This window comes from Sceloporus occidentalis, unplaced genomic scaffold, assembly GCF_023333645.1.
Source record: "Sceloporus occidentalis isolate IW3139 unplaced genomic scaffold, rSceOcc1.0.p SCAF_3, whole genome shotgun sequence".
Taxonomy (NCBI): Eukaryota; Metazoa; Chordata; class Lepidosauria; order Squamata; family Phrynosomatidae; genus Sceloporus; species Sceloporus occidentalis.
The window spans coordinates 69,153,080-69,170,072 of record NW_028316983.1 but is presented as its reverse complement, the minus strand read 5'-3'; the positions used below and the strand labels follow the sequence as shown (position 1 = coordinate 69,170,072).

The window sequence follows — 16,993 nt, the reverse complement described above, 5'->3', positions numbered from 1 at the left end:
AGTCTCGAAAGGGTTCAGGAGTTCGAACGCCGTGACGTCACCAAAGAGCGCTAGGCAGCGTCTAGCAACCTGCTGTGTCGCATTGGAATTTTGTGGCTGGGCGCCTAGGCCTCCCCTGGTTGCCATGGCGACAGAAGCGGGGCGCCCTGCAGCAGCGCAGTGGGGCGGATGGTCCTGGAGCCCGGCTTCATGTCTCTCCTGGTCCTTCGATGGATCCTGGTCCTGTTGCTCTGCAATGGGGCCGGTATGGGGAGGCAGGGGGCTTCGACAGGGAGGACGGCCCTTGCGGTGTTGCCCTGGTTTTTAAGGCCCAGCTTGGTTGGGCTTGGACTCTGGGAGACCTGGGTTCGAATCCTGACCTTTGAACATAAAAAACCCACTTGGGCTGCATCCACATTAGAGAAATAACCTGGTTTGGCACCACTTTGTCTCTCTGCTATGGAATTCTGGGAGTTGAAGTTTGTTGTGGGGCCCAGAGCGGAGCTCTGCTCCGCTCTGGGCCCACAACAAACTCCAACTCCCAGAATTCCATAGCAAAGAGACAGACAGAGAGTTAAAGCAGTGACAAACCAGGTTATTTCTCCAATGTGGATGCAGCCTTGGGTGAGTCACACTCTCTCAGCCTCAGAGGATGGCAACGGCAAAGGAAAAACCTGCCAAGGAAACCCTATGATAGGTTGACCTGTTGTTGTTGTTCTTGTTGTTCTACCTTTAAGTCATTTCTTGCGGCAAGCCTATAATGAGGTTTCCTTGGCAAGATGTGTTCAGAGAAGGCTTTTTTGGGGCTCTGTGGCCATGTTCTGGAAGAGTTTATTCCTGACGTTTTGCCAGCATCTGTGGCTGGCATCTTCAGAGAATGCCGGCCTAGAAGAGAGCTGGATATATATGTATATATACTGTGTGACCCTGGATAGGGAGGAGTGATTTCTATGTTAATCTGTGTATTTTTACCATACATCAAAGGAGTCACAGACAGAAAGACCTGAAGATGCCAGCCACAGATGCTGGCGAAACATCAGGGATAAACTCTTCTAGAATGTGGCCACAGAGCCCGAAAAATCCACAAAAAACTATGGATGCCGGCCCTGAAAGCCTTTGACTTCATAGAAGGACAAAGGAGTCACATTCAGAGTTCCTGCATGGCAGAATGGGTTTGGACTGGATGGCACTTGTGGTCCCTTCCAGTTCTATGATTCTGTGAATAGGGAAAGTGGTAAGGAAACACAATCTCCAAATGATTTACAAAGTGACCAAGAAAATCCAGCAAATGCTGCGCTCACGAAGGACAGGAGAGACCCTTTCACAGCCGCAGGAGTTTAGCGTATACCATGCAGCTGTGGACAAGTCTACATAGGGACCACCAAACGCAGTGTTCAAACACGAATCAAGGAACACGAGAGACACTGTAGGCTTGATCAGCCAGAAAAATCAGCTGTAGCAGAACATGTTATAAACCATCCTGGGCATAAAATGCAGTTTGAAAACACTGAAATTCTGGACCATGCCAACAACTATTAGGTCAGAATGCACAGGGAAGCCACTGAAATCCACAAACACCTTGACAACTTCAGCAGGAAAGAAGAAGTCCTTAAAGTTAGCAAAGTTTGGCTACCAGTCCTGAAAAACACTAAAATCAAGACCCAGCAAAATGCAAATAAAAACTGCCCAAGGTCAGTTCAGGTCAGTTTTCTGCCTTTCCCAGCAGAAAATGATCACTGATTAAGCAGACACTAATCCTTTTTGCATAGCCTCCCACCCTGAGGCCTTGCCATTCAACAACAGAAGAATACACAGATTAACATGGAAATAACTCTCCCTACCCATATATACATACACACACACACACACACACACACATATATATATATACACACACTTAATTCTCTTCCATGCCAGCATTCTCTGAAGATGCCAGCCACAAATGCTGGCAAAACATCAGGAATAAACTCTTCCAGAACACAGCCTCACAACCCAAAAAACCTACAAAAAACTGGATGCCAGCTGTGAAAGCCTTCAACTTCACATTGTTCAAAGGAGGTTTGCTGTTACCTTCCGCTGAGGCTGAGAGCATGTCACTTGCCTAAGGTCACCCAGTGGGTTTCATGGCCAAGCTGGGAATTGAACTCTAGTCTCCAAAGTCAAACCCTCAAACCACTAGGCCTTGCTGTCTCCTTGAGTGTGGCTAAGAACTTCAAGTTGTTTCCATCTTATGGCGTCCTTCAGGCGAACGTATCTTGGTTTTTGGGGGGACAAGACATGTTGAGAGGAGGATTGCCAATGCTTTCTTCTGAGGCCGACAGAGTATGACTTGCCCAAAGTCACCCGGTGGGTTTCATGGCCAGGCTGGGAATCGAAACCTGGCCTCCAGAGGTGTAGTTCAACTATTCCATACTGGCTCTCTTTAAGGTTCACCTTAGGGTCACCTTAATTAAAAAATGACTTGGAGGCACACAACAACTTTCTACCAGGACCTGAACACCCAGAATGAGCAAGCAAATGAAATGCATAGAATCTGGGCTTGGAAATGTTACTTTTTGGACTACACTTCCCTGAGTTTGGGTTGCTGGAGTCCAAAAAAAGTACAGTAATGCCTCCAAACTGTGTACTGAGTGAAGTGGCCTTACCTTTGCTTAACAGGCAAAAATCCCAAAGTGGAGCTTTTAGGCTGCTGCCACACCACAGAATTAATACAGTTTGATGCTGCTTTAACTGTCAGGGCTCCATCCTATGGAATCCTGGGATTTGTAATTTGTTGCGGCACCAGAACTCTGACAGAAAAGGCAAAATATCTCACAAAACTACACATCCCAGAATTCCATAGCATTGAGCCATGGCAGTTAAAGGGGTGTCAAACTGCATTAATTCTGCAGTGGAGAGGCAGACTGACTGCATGGTTGTATGTGCTATTTCCCCTGTTGGTTTCTGTTTGCTGTGCAGATAGTGAACAGGAGGAATGGCTCTGGATCAAGGTGACTAGCCTTGTTAGAAACTTTAGCTAGCTGACCTCAGGGAGGTTGTAAAAAAGCAAACCAATCTTTTTTTTTTTTTTAGGCCTGGAGCTGATAGACATGAAATGTGTGGAACCAGCTTGGTTTTGTAAGATACTCCTGATATAGACATCTGGGAGCTGGGAGCTTGAGGTCAGACCTCACAGTGCACTCCATGGAGTTTATCACATGGAAGGAATTTCTCTTAATTTTGAATGAAGAGAAAGGGGCCAGAACGTATTCATGTGAATTTGCTAGTTCAGCAAATTTACGTGAATTCGAATTGCGTTTGAACTGACATCCCATTGCCTGAAAATAGCTTGTCATTGCCCAAAATTGCGTGTGATCACCTCTCACACAATAACATGAAACCCCATGATTGCGTTCGGACTGAATTCCCATTGCCAGAAATTGTGTGTGGTAGTCTATCACACAATAACGTTAAACCCCATGATTGTGTTTGGATTGCCATTGGATTATACTTCCAATTTCCCTTGTCCAATAAACTCCCATTATTGGTGCTTCCTAAACACCACATGACATCTTACTAAGGGTTTATGTCCTTTTCAGGCTGCGGACAACATTCCTCTGAAATGTTCAACAATGAAACATTTTCAGAACCAGAAGCTGCTCATCAGGCAACACCTACTGAACATATGGGTGAGAACATAGAAAGATACCATATATACCTGACTATAAATCAACCTCATGTATAAGTCAAGGGTAGATTTTGGAGCCAAAATTATGGATTTTGGTATAACCTGTGGATACATCAAGGGTAAAACCTAGGGGCACGTAACAAACCATGTAAATAATAAAGCAAAGGAAAATGATGCAAAAGAACTTAGATAATTCCTTCCTTTGAAGAGTGTTTGGAAACTTCGGCTTGTCCAAAGAGCTGCAACCAGGCTGTTAACTGGGGCTATAGAGATCACACAACGCCCCTGTTGAAACAACTCCATTAGTTGCCAGTTTGTTTTTGGGCACAATTCAAAGTGCTGGTTATAACCTATAAAGCCCTGTATGGCTCAGGACCACAATATCTGGCAGACAATATCTCCCTGTATGAACTGGCCTGAGCCCTTAGATCCACTGAAGAGACCCTTCTCTCCATGCCAACACTATCACAAGTACGGTTGGTGGGGATGCAAGAGAGGGCCTTCTCGGTGGCTGCCCCTAGACTTTGAAATTCACTTCCAGGGAGACCAGAATAGCCCCCTCATTGACCTTCTGCTGGCAGGTTAAAACGTTCTTATGCAGACAGTTTTTTTTAAAAAACAGAATGTTCTTAAAGGACCAGCTAGGCCGTTGTATCATTTTAAGCGTTTTAAAATTTTTATCTTTGTAACTATATTTTTATTCTTTTAATAAGTAATCTGTTTTAATATTGTAACAATTTAATTCTGTTTTAATGTATCACTTTTCTATGTTTTAATTGTATTGGTGTGTGTTTTTTTAATATTGTGAAGCAACTCTGAGTCCCAGTTCTGGGGAAAGAGTGGGAAATCTCTGGCTTTGCTTCGCGAACGAAGATTCAGGAAGGACTCATCCCACGCTTTGTACAAGCGCGTTGGTGACTAAAAAGGCCAATCCAGGACAAACAGGTCCGGTTGCAGAAAGCACAGCGGAAAGTCTCTTTGGGTGATGTTTCCGGGTTGTGGTTCTTTCTGCGTTGTTGTTTCTCTTTGAGACTTGTTCGCTGTGAGCTTTCGAAAAAGGCTGCAGCATCATGGATAGTGCGTCTCCATGCCTCCTGATGCAAGGCCAGGGCGGACCATTGTTGGTGATCAATTTGGCCAAGCCTGAGATGTTGTTGGGAAATAATAATAATAATAATAATAATAGTAATAGTAATAAATACTTTATATATAACCTGCTTCTCTGTTAGAAAAAAACCAAAATGGCTTACATATTAAAATTCCCATACAAAATGCAATGCAATGCATTATTCCCCACTTTCCCCCATAAAAAAGAATTAAGCATATTATAATGAAAACAATCAGTTAAGATCAACCATTTAAAATTAAATTATATTAAATTAAGCAAATAATAATAATTCCAGCAGGCTTAACTGTTTTGCTAATCTAACGGCTGGAGGGATGAGGGAGTAGAGCGAGGTCAGTGCTTCCAAGACAGGCTAAGCTCTTGTCTTTTACCAGGGAATGGTTCCTTTTTAAATAAGAGTTAAAGTACAGTATTTCCATTGACCTGTGAATAAGTTGACCCAGGGATTTTGGCTCAATTTTTTGACTAAAATTTCTAGACTGTACACCCTTACACATATACATGGGTATATAGAGTAAGTTCTGTACGTTTATCACTACTTTAGGGTCCCAGATGGGAACGTCACCTCATGTTGGGGTCATTCCCTGTTACCTTAGACAGACAACTGTGTAAGTCTGGGGGTTACATTGATTAACTCCTTCTCCTTGAGACCTTGTACCCTGCTGTGGCTGCAAAATAATAATAATAATAATAATAATACTCCACAAAACCATTTTTGTCTCACAAATACCCTTTAGGGGTTTGAAGGGCATTTTGCCATGCTTTTAGCCACCCAGGCCATTTTAGGGACAGAAAAGGCTTTCTTTAATAACAGGCAGCTAGCACACATCACTTCCTGTTCACTTCCTTTATTTAAAAAAAGGCCTAAAACATGGTGAAAATACCCTGTTAGATGGCACATTTTCTTTATTGCAGGAGAGGCCACAAAAAAAACCTTTTGGCTGCTCCATTTTGCCTACCCTTTTCTAAATCAATGGCAATTTATTTCTCTTTCTCATGAACTGGTACTATTGATTCTTGCAGAACCCATCTTTGTCCATATTGGAGCCAAGGAAATCACTCTACCTTGCAAGCCTGCAAAATCTGATATTGTATTTGGTTTGAATCCCACCTACAACTGGACCATGGAAAATGGAGGTTAGGTATTGTTGCATGGGGATCTAGATTTTTCCGTAGAAGCCAGAAATGGCTCTCAGTTTGAAAGGTGGAGTTCTTGAGGTAGAGTGTCTTAAACAAAGACAGCTATGTTGATATGTGGGGGAAAACCCCAATTCCATAACTGTGCAGTCTTTAGGTGGACCAAGCACAGTACAAAAGTATGCAGTTTTTCAAATTCTCCAGAACTCTTAATCAGCATAGGTATGAAGACTGAAGACTGAACACCTATGGAGAACTCAGAAGCTTATGCTCTTTTGTGGTGCGTTTTTTTTGGAGGGGGGTTGATATTACTTAGGTAATGAGGGAAAGATGGAAAGCATTTGGGAGGGGTTACCAGGTTTGCCAATATGTCATTAGAATGGCAAGCTATATTATCATAGGTAGAATTTTATTTCATTTATTGTTGCATCCCAAGCAGTCTTAAACATTAGGGTGCAAGAATTTGTTTTCCAAATATTTGGTAGCACAATGTTATACTTGTTGAGTGGAATCATTGGGGTGTGTACTGCACGGGGTGAGACCCCGGGGGGGTGGGTGTACACCTGGTGAGGCAGTACATTCTGTGGGGCTGGCACGGCAGCTGGCAAGTGAGAAAGGGCATAGTGTCTTGCTTGTCCAGCAGCTGTGCAAGGCCCAAAATGGCCATCTGGAGCTGTAGCTTTGTACCTCCTAGCTGCAGCTGCTGCTAGGAGGGGTGGTGCTTTTCATTTGAGATCCAGCGTGGCTTCCAGGAGCAGCCTCACTGGATCTCAAATGGCTGTTGGAGGCCCAGGGCCACCAGTACCAAACAGCAGCTGCTGCTTGAGTAAGGGGCAATGCCTTTTATTTGGGGTCTGGTGTGTCTGCTCCCAGGAGCAGTCATGCTGGATCCCAAATGGTTGCCAAAGCCTCCTGAGCAATGGTGACACCAAGCACAGGGACAAGGTTCATTGCAAATAATTTCTATAATAAGAAATATTCACAGAAATTTGGGGCTCATAAAAACATTTTGTTTGGGCATTTACACACAGCAGCAGAATTGCAAGAGAAGGGTCTGGTTTCATGAACAGATATGAGGGTAGGGGAGAGATGATTGCATTTGAAGTTGAAATTCAAGGGGGAGTTGGAAAAGTGTTAAAGAACAGAGGTTTGTCTTAATACCTTTCTGCATGAATACACATGCTTTGTCTGATTGGCTGACTGGCTGTAATGGAATGTTTTTCTTCTCAGACTATATGATTTGACTCTGTTTCCAGGAACCCATTTCCTTGTTGGTGGTGCTACCCTGACTTTACATACATTTCGTGCTGAGGACAGTGGACACTACATCTGCACTGTATCCTACATGGAAGAAGGCCAACTCCATACCAAGACTTTCCATCATATTGTGGCAGGTGGGTGTATTCCTGCTGGCCCCTAGTTATGTCTGTGTATATGTTTTGAGGGATGTTGCGCAAGGAGATCATTTACCTCCTTGTGAAACGTTTCTCACTTTGGGTACACAACAGCAGCCGAAGGGCTTGTGGGTGCAGCTCAATCTCACCTTCTACTAATTGACTGCAAGGCACTCAAGCATTCAGTGAAGCAATAACAATTTTACATTGCTGCTCCTTCTCCCTGGTTGCAAGAGTAGCTTGAGTGCACCCATGTGCATTTTCACAGCCAATCAGTGGCTAAGGAGTTGAGTTTTATCCACAAGCTTACAATACAGAACACAGTCTGCTCCCTAGGCAATGGTGTTAATATGCTTGTGAAGACTTATAGTCTGTCACCATGCTTCTTGGATATTGTGTTTTCCCTCTGTGGGCAACTAGCCAGATAAGGGCATATACTAGGTTCAATTCATGTGCCTGGAACTAAAGTAGTCTGCAGAAAGTTCATATGTAGAAAGGAATGTGAGAGAAGCTTTGGCCTGGAACTAGATCCTGTGACTAAACATGTCTGGTTATCTTTTTATTCTCTTGAGAAACCATAATATTTTTCAGCACCTGAAGTGGGAGTTATGTGGACTGGAGTCCCCCATTTGCTTCCCCCAGTGCCTACTAGTCTGCTCCAATGTCTTCCTTTAAAAAAGGAAAAGAAAAAAAGAATAGCAATAGCAGTAGTAAGTACATTTCTATACTGCTTATCGGTGCACTTAATCACTCCCTAAGTGGTTTAATGTGTGTAAGTTGATTGCCCTGACAAGCTGGGTACTCATTTTAACTACCCATGGAAAGATGCAAGGCAATCCTGAGCCCTGCAGGATTGAATTCACAACCTTGTGGCTGTGAGAAGCTGCAGTACTGTACTGGCATTTAACCACTGCATCACCAGGGCTCCTTATAGCAACTGCTTTAGCAGCAGCAGCAATAACAGCTCTAGCAAACCCTGCTCACCACTGAAAGAAGAGGAGTGGGTGCACAGCTGCCATGTCTTTTTAAAATGCCTTGCTTGCTCCCAGGTAGTTTCCCTGGTCACCTCTCCCAAGTGTTGTTGCTGTTAGGACATTTGGGAACAAACAAAACATTTGAAAAAGAGCCAGTAACCTCCAGCCAACTCTTGTCTCTTCCCTTCCTGGCTTCCAGGGGAAGGAGATTTTAGGTCTTTGGAATTTCTGACTCCTTTCTTCACAGTAGATAGGATGTGACTTCCATAGTGTTCCATATTTAAATATTTGAAGGCATGTCACCGGGGGTGAGCAAGCTTGTTTTCGGCTGCTCCAGAGAATAGGACACCGAACAAATTTCAAGCAAGAGGAAAAGAGATTCCACCTAAACATCAGGAAGAACTTCCTGACAGTAAAAGCTGTTTGACAGTGGAATAAACTGCCTCAAAGTAATACAGTCTCTTTAGAGGTTTTTAAACAGAGGCTGGAGGTGATGAGGAATTGTGTACTTCTGCATGGCAGGGTTGGACTAGATGACCCTTGTGGTCTCTTCTGGCGTTATGATTCTATGGTCTTAATATTTGTAAGGCAAATTACTTTCTCTCTTTTCCTCAGGCTATCACATACGTGGAGAGCTTCAGGTGCTCCTGGTTTTTCAGAGCAGCTCCTGTGATGAGGAATTGACTCGTTCATTTTTGAAGACTCTGCATGAGCATCTGACTGAAGAGGTGTCTGACTTCCACTCTGATGTCCTAATTGGGGAAACCACTTGCTTCCCAACTGTGGATAAACCTATGGATGAATTCAACCTCCAGGTAGAGCTAACAGGTCAGAACCAAGAAATATATGACTTTGAAAATAATGGTACAGAGTGATTGGATTCATTGAAAATGTGGGGTGGAAATGAAACTTAGGCATGGTACAGATCGCTCCAAAGGGGCAGCCTGCAGCCGCCCCTTTTTGTGGTGGGTTGGGGCCAGGGCAGCCTCACCGGCAGCCCTGAGGCCCCAATCCGCCATTTTTCCAGGCCAAAGAGAAGCAGCAAAATGCCTGGAAAAGGGGTGCCCTTGCACCTTAGGTGCCAACGTCACCCCAGTGTTAAAGAAGAGAAAGGGGCAGCTGTAGCTTTCTCCTCTGCATCGTTGGTGCGGCCGTTTGGTTGCCACGCCAACAATATGTAGGCCCGAAAGGAGCTCCTTTCCATGCCTCCGCCAGGCCGCGGTAAGCGGCCAGGGGTGGCACGGACATGTTATACGCATGCCACACCATTTGGACGCGGTGCATGCATGACATCGTTATGCGTGCTGTGTGGACAGCACCGCATAGCAACGGTGCTCCCCACATGTACTAGGGTTAGGGACTGCGGTTGGTGCGTGATCCTTAACCTTAGTATCGCCAAGAGCATGCCACATTTAGGTGATCTGTATCGCCCCTTAAAGCAATGAAAGGTTCTGCAGAAAGATAGGATTTACCAGCTACACTGCCTAGTGAAACCATCAGAGGTAACTGTTGTCTAAAAATGTGTCTTTGGTCCAAAATACACTACAGAAATAATCCAGATGCCATTCCCACTGGGCAAAAAAAGCGGCTTATTTCGCTGCGATTCTGACTCAGATTCTGACTCGAACCTGACCCATCGTTCCCATTAAAAACAGGTGTAAACAGACCCGGGTTTTTTTACCCCTGTTTTCGTTCCCATTGGTATTTTCCCTGTGGTTAATTTGAAGCGGTTTATTTTGCTTCTCGTTCCCATTGCCCTTCCGGAACCTCTTTTTTTAAAGCAGTTGTCAATCAAGCGCCTGAGCGCTTGACATCACAGCCAATCAGCTGCTTAGATGCTTTTCCCCTCCGGGAAAGGAAGAAGGAGCCTCTATTTGCCCCAAATCTATTCTCTGGAAGAGAGAAATAGCCACTATTCCTCCTAAACCCCTCTGCATCCAAGGCTATTCTGTGTCTCCCCAGGCTCTCTCTGGAAGAGAGAAGTAGCCAGTATTCGGCCTAAACCCTTTTGCATCCAAGGCTCTTCTGTGTCTTCCCATAGTTCCTCTGGAAGAGACAAAGAGCCACTATTCGTCCTAAACTCCTCTGCATCCAAGGCTCTTCTTTGCCTTCCCATAGTTCCTCTGGAAGAGAGAAAGAGCCACTATTCGTCCTAAATCCCTTTGCATCCAAGGCTATTCAGTGTCTTCCCATAGTTCCTCTGGAAGACAGAAAGAGCCTCTATTCTCCCCAAATCCCCTTGCCTCCCCTATTGCTCCCTGGGCTGTCTGGTGGGGGCTATCAAGCAGGCATGTACTGCAAAGCCCATTTGCTGCTCAGGCGCTCAGGCAGAGGCGAAAAAAGAAAAAAATAATAGTTTAAAATGGTGTTCAACGGCTCTCCTCACACGTTGGTCTATGAATGTGGAGCAGGGAGGAGGTTGCAGGAGGAGTAATGTGTTTACTGCATTTGGAGCTCAATGTAGTGCGACCGCCTTACCCTGCTTCCCACTCCACTCGGGGAAAGGCTGTGTGAACGGAAGAAAATGGCGCTGGTGATGCAGAAAGAGAACAAAGAGGGTGACATCCCCAGGCCAGCCTTTTGAGCACTGCTCCTCCCATCTCCAGGTTCCTGAATCAGACACCCTTTCGTTCCCATTCATTTGCCCCGAATCAGACTCAGGAAAACTCGCTTTAAACCACTGGTTTTTTTAAACCAATTTATCGACCTATAATTCGGGTTTTCCTAGATAAATCAAATCAGATTCAAATCTCAATGGGAACGATTTTGGAGCAATGCAGGTCAGATTCGTGCTCAAATGGAAATGATGCACTCATGATTCACATCCAGACCAGCATTATAGGCCAGTGGGAATGACCCCCCAGTTTTACACCACTTTAACTGCCCTGGCTCAGTATTAGGGAAACCTAGGAATTGTAGATTATTGTGGCAGCAGAGCTCTTTGACTGAAAAGGCTAAATGTCTCACAAAACTACAGTTCCCAAAATTCCCTAGCATTGAGCTAGGGCAGTTAAAGTGGTCTCAAACTGGATTATTTCTGCAGTGTGTTTGGGACCTTTGTTGAATGGTCCAGGATGGCAGATTTTGGATTCAAGGATATTCCCTTGGAGTAATGCGAAAGCCATTTGTTTCAGTAGCAAGGCCAGTGTTGGAAATGTATTATGAAAAGAACAGAAGAAGTGTACTAAACTGAATTATCATGTTACTTGTTACATTGTAAATCTAGTGAATAACAAGCAGATGAACATATTTTGCTCTATTAGTATTCTGGAGTGATGTCTGGAGTTTGAATCTGTGTGCTCTGGTAAAAAAAATGGATTCCCTGGTTGGGACAACTTGAAGACAGTAATATATTTGTCTTTGTTTTTTAGTGTCTCCCTTCAAGGAGGGCTGGGATGCATCCTGCTACCCCAAGATTAATGAGTTGGCATTACAGTGTTATCGCTCAGCTATACATTCCAATCTTCAGAAGGTGTGTCAGCAGAACTTATCTCTGTTCTATTAGAAAATAGCTTGACACAGTTTTGTATTTATGTATGTTTGCCCTAAATGTTTGTGGTGGAACTATTGTTCACATGGCAAAACTATTTTATTTGTTGGATCAACCACACTGGAAACCACCAGGCTCTGCATGTGAATGTGTTGCATTTGCTGCCCATGCAATATTTGTGTTTTTCAGAGCAAGGAGAGCATATCTGCTCTCTTCTACTTTTCTCACATGTTTTGGCTCCAATCTGCAGCTCTTCTACAGTACAGAAACAAAGCCCTTTGATACCACTTTAACTGTCATGGCTCCATTCTGTGAAAATCAGGGATTTTGTAGTTTGGTGAAGTATTCAGCCTGGTCTGGTGCCTCACCAAACTACAAATCCCAGGATTCTTAGCATAGATTCATGGCAGTTAAAGTGATGTCAATCTTTTATTTCTGTAGTGTGACTATGGCCCCAGTGTCTGCCAGTTTTTGTGTATCTTGTACCCACAAATTGGCACTTGGCAGCAGCTATCCTAAGATAGTGGGACCATTTGGGCAAGACTGAAAAGTTCCATGCTCATTTAACAGATTTATTGATAAAGAGGAAATCATTTGTTTTGGAATTGCTAAACTTTATGCATTCGCTTTTATGCGATTCCCTTTTCTGCAACTTGACATTGTCTTAAAATCATTATTTTCCTGTGTATTCACTGTTTTCATTCTTTTTTAGACATATACATGCACTAGTGTGATAATGCAGTGCACCTACTACCCTGTCTGGTTCCTGGATTTCTCATTTCCCCCCTTTCCTTCACTGACTACCACAGGCAAAGGAAGCCATGACTGAATTCCTCGAAGAGAATAAACACTTCCCCCTGGAAGAGTCACAAGCTTCCCACGCCTCCTTTATCAACACCTTTTTCAACTTCCTGGAGGATGGAAAATGCCAGAGCGGTTATGGACAGACCCAGGAGCTAGAGGCACACTGTCCCGACTGCTGTAGTGAGTGGAGCAGGTGATCTATGAGATGCTGCCTCATCCCTCCTCAGACACTGCCTTTGGGTCCACAAACTGCAGTTTCTATTTACAAACTGCAGCTTGGAAAAAGCTTACCTTCTGGTTATTTATTTATTTAAAATAACCCTTGTGGTTATTTTATTTATTTAAATAATTTATTTGTTGCTTCAGCCTACCAAGAGATGCACAACCAATGAAAACCTTAAATATAAACAGATACATATATTATTTAAAAGCAAACTAAAACAATGTATTTCAAAAATATGAGGAAAACACACAGAGTGAAAACTGCCAGAGCAGTCACCCTGGGTTTAAGGACCAGCAGCAATGTGAAATAAGTGTTGGCTGCCCACTGGAAACTCCAAAAGAAGATCCGAAGCTAAAGTGGCACAACAGAGAAAGTCTTTTCATGTGTATTCACCAACTTAGCCTCTGGAGTGGTGGGACACACAGCAGAGCCTCTCCTGAGGTTATCAGATTTCAGGCAGTCTCATTTGGGAGGAGGCAGTCTTTTAGATATCTTGGCCCCAAGCCATTTTGCTTTTTCTATGTCAAACCAGTGTCCTTAGTTGAACTTGAAAGCAAATGGAAAGGCAGTGTAGTTCATGTAAAACCGGTGAGATGTATTCTGTAAAGTACATACTCAACAACACTTGTTCCATTTACATTATCTTTGTCCTAGAGCTTTTTCTGCTACTCTGCTAATATAGTCTGTGTTAATAGTCCTGTACCAGATTTTATGCATTTGGGTCTAGTCCAGTAATTGAGCATATATAAACTAGTGCTGAAAAAAGAAGTATCTTGGGCGGGCCTATTCTGTAGGTGGCCAACTTGAATCCCTCCATATGGGACTTGATTTTGGTATGAAACTGTCTTTCAAAAAAACCATGCTTTGCTATTTTCACTTTACCATCCTCTCTCTGCTTGTATCTGCTATTGTGCTTGACAGCATTGTGTCCTCCTGGGACATACAGCGAGTCCACAGTTGACGACTGTGTTCTTTGTCCAATTGGGACCTACAGTCTGCATTATGGAGAATCCTCCTGTTTTCTCTGCCAGCACAATGGGCTTACTACACATCCTGGTGCTAGCAGAGCTGAGGATTGCATGAGCTTGAGAGGTATGTATTAGGTTGGAACATTGTCACAAGGCACAGGATTTTATTTCCTTAGACTCCCCTCCAGAATTTTTCATAGGAATTCTTGAACTGCCAAATTTTGAAGGCTAAACTTGATGACCTATAAAATACTGAGATAATTTTGAGGTTCACAGTCAGCTGGGAGGACAAATTTAATGCTCCCCTCCCCCGGGTGTTGCTGCACTGGATGATTTCCACCCAGCACAAATACAAACTTCAGAGAAGGGATTTTTCTTTAGACCTTAATAGAGAAGTGTCCCCTCACCTTCATTTTTTCTCCAAACATAATTATCATCAGCTCTGTAAACTGGTTCTATTTACATTTTAAGTACTTTTATGTTAAATGCTAACATGCATTTAAAGTTGTATTTGAGCAATTCATTATCTTTTTTCCATTTGTGGCATAGACATGAGGAAGAAATGAGTGCTAGCATTTCAATGGTTTCTGAGAAAGATTATAGGGTATAATGGATTAATCAAAGGTAGCTATGAATTAATATCCCTAAATCCCAATCTTGTGATCAAAATCAATAGGTGAATACTTGTGAGCATGTACAGAAGTGGGGTTTACTGCTAACAGTCGTTATGTGTACTCACTGGATATATGAGCCTGTCTCCCATTTAACTATATATTACTTAAAAGACTATGTACTCCTACTAGATGGGTGGTTTGGCTCTGGATGCTGTGACTGATAATATGACTAGCTAATGCTCTTGATTGATTCATGTCTCTTTACACAGTTTCTCCATCCCGCCGGTTTCCTTTACTGATAGTGGCCTTTGCCTTACCGCCACTTGTTTGTCTCTGCTTCATTGTGCTGTAAGTTCTGGGGTATTTTCCTTACCTATCTAACCTCACTCCTTTAAAATATGATAGGTGAAAGAGATTTATAGGTGGATTGCTGGGTAGTATTAATCCACTGAAGAGTCATGAGAGGTTCTGAAGAGGTAAAAATTGGATGAATTATAAAGCAAATATTGACAAAGGAGACGATATCTACTGCAGAGGCGTAGAATCTTTGGCCTTCTGGTGAAATTTGCCCCACCAGATTAGTCTATTTACTTCCAATACTACTTGAAAGGAATTTATGCAGAGGGCCTTCCCAGAGCCCAAGAAGGGCAATATGGTGTTCTTACTCTCTGCATTCCTAAATTGTATCCCTGCCCAATTTTTGTTTAGAACAGCTCAAGGAGCTATGTCAGCTATGGTCCACATATGCTTTATTGTTCTAAGAGGTTATCTATCACCTTCTACAGTTTTTGCTATTGCTTCCGCCGTCGCTGGCAGAAACAAGGTATTTCTACCACAAGTGATGAACAGATTGAGCAGGAGGAAGATGCTGCAGCCTCTGCTGAAGATATGGTCCTTCTAGACACCCAAGAACATGACAGTCCCATGGTGCCTTCCAGTCTGGAAGATCTTGACAAAGAAGCAGCCATGTTTTCAACACCTGCCAATGAAGCAGCGATGTTCTCACCTCCTGTCAATGAAGCAGCGATGTTCCCACCTCCTGTCAATGAAGCAGTGACGTTCCCACCTCCTGTCAATGAAACAGCCATATTTCCACCTCCTGCCAGTGAAGCAGCTGTGTCTTCTTCTACTACTACAGGCAGTGTTATTCTGGGTCCTCAGATACAAGAATCCCCTGAGCTGTCATCTTCTAGTCCAGAGCATCCTGCTGGCATTGAAGAAGTTGTGATTCCACCTCCTACCACTGTGGAGGAAAAGCCTGCTGAGGTTATGCTCTCACCCCCTCTTGGGCCAGAAGGGCCCCCTGTTATGGAAGACATTGTGTTCCCACCTTCTTCACCTGTCTCTGATGCAGAAAGTGCATGACTTCCAGTAAATTGTTGATTAGCTAGCAGGTCTGCTCCAGTGTTCTTGTAGGCTGCTTATTTACTAATTAGCTGGGGCAGTCTCTATTCCGGTGTTTAAACACTTAAGTCCTATACAGTCCTCTTCTGCAATTTGTTCATGTACCAGGACAGGATATGTTAGTTCCCCGCAACTTCATTTTGTTAGAGAATCCACATAGACCTAGATATAAAGTTTAGGCATTCTGCAGCATTGTTACCTGAATAGTTGTAAATGATTTCTTCAGATGTCAGTCTCTTGCCATGCACGTTTATACCCTGCCTTTCTTCCACCATGGGATCCAAATTTTAAACACAAGTTGGCTAAAATGTACATTGGTACTGTTGTGTGCCTTTAAGTTGTTTCTGGCTTAGGGTGACCCTAAGGTGAACTTACCATGGTTTTCTTGGCAAGATTTTTCAGAGGGGATTTTCCTTTGCCTTCCGCTAAGGCTGAGAGAATGTGATTTGGCCAAGGTCACCCAGAGGGTATCCATGGCCTACCAGGGATTTGAACCTTGGTCTTCCAGAGTCTAGTCCAACACTCCCTTTTTGAAAAGGTGTCATATTGAGGATGGAGCAAGCTTGTTTTTTGCTGCTCCAGAGAATAGACATGGAACAGTGCAAGCTACAGGAAAAGATGCAAGCTAAAAGAAAAGAGATTCCACCTAAACAGTAGGAGGAACTTCCTGTCAGTAAGAGCTGTTTGACAGTGGAACCCACTCCGTTGGAGTGTGGTGCAGTCTCCTTCTTTGGAGGTTTTAAACAGAGACTGGTTGACCGTCTGTTGGGGGTTCTTTGATTGTGAGTTCCTGCATGGCAGGGAGTTGGACTGGATAGGCCTTGTGGTCTCTTCCAACTCTGTGATTCAAACTATTACATCTTGCTGGCTCTGTAAAATGTACTTTACAAAAGTAAAATAATTAAATAATAATACTATTAAAACAGATACCGTATTTTCTGGCGTATATGACGACCGGGCGTATAAGACGACCCCCAACTTTAAAAATAAAAATATAGAGTTTAGCATATACTCACTGTATCAGGCTACCCCCTTCCTCAGAAGCCGGCAGCCAGCCGTGCACACGCGTGCTGGCTTCCAGGGGTCTCTGGAGGCCCCTTAGAAGCTGGTGTGCGCGCTCTCGGGGCTGCCGGCTTCCCAGGCCTCCGGAGGCCTGAGAAGCCGGCAGCCCCGAGAGCGTGCGCGCCGGCTTCTAAGGAGCCTTTGAAGGCCC

The 16,993-nt window shown here is 43.8% G+C and overlaps 1 protein-coding gene across 3 annotated transcripts; it reads left to right on the top strand.

The window, feature by feature from the left end:
* Positions 1-40: 40 nt before the first annotated feature.
* LOC149316154 (zona pellucida-binding protein 2-like) lies at positions 41-16,707 on the top strand. 3 transcript variants are annotated; one of them, XM_089514894.1, is made up of 10 exons: positions 41-244; positions 3,558-3,647; positions 5,796-5,909; positions 7,166-7,303; positions 8,893-9,105; positions 11,649-11,749; positions 12,577-12,751; positions 13,716-13,886; positions 14,646-14,724; positions 15,162-16,707. In XM_089514894.1, the coding sequence occupies exons 1-10, from the start codon at positions 169-171 to the stop codon at positions 15,739-15,741; spliced, it is 1,737 nt and encodes a 578-aa protein (XP_089371020.1). In that variant the 5' UTR covers positions 41-168; the 3' UTR covers positions 15,742-16,707. The 3 variants fall into 3 exon arrangements, with proteins under 3 accessions (XP_089371020.1, XP_089371022.1, XP_089371021.1); XM_089514896.1 differs by lacking the exon at positions 41-244 and adding an exon at positions 1,964-2,325; XM_089514895.1 differs by lacking the exon at positions 41-244 and adding an exon at positions 1,964-2,370.
* The last annotated feature ends 286 nt before the right edge of the window (positions 16,708-16,993 follow it).

Coding starts and splice junctions, on each gene's coding strand:
- LOC149316154 (XM_089514894.1), top strand. CDS start 169: ATGGTCCTGGAGCCCGGCTTCATGTCTCTCCTGGTCCTTCGATGGATC. Junction 3,648..5,795: donor AACACCTACTGAACATATGG/GTGAGAACATAG, acceptor TGATTCTTGCAG/AACCCATCTTTGTCCATATT. Junction 12,752..13,715: donor ACACTGTCCCGACTGCTGTA/GTGAGTGGAGCA, acceptor TGTGCTTGACAG/CATTGTGTCCTCCTGGGACA.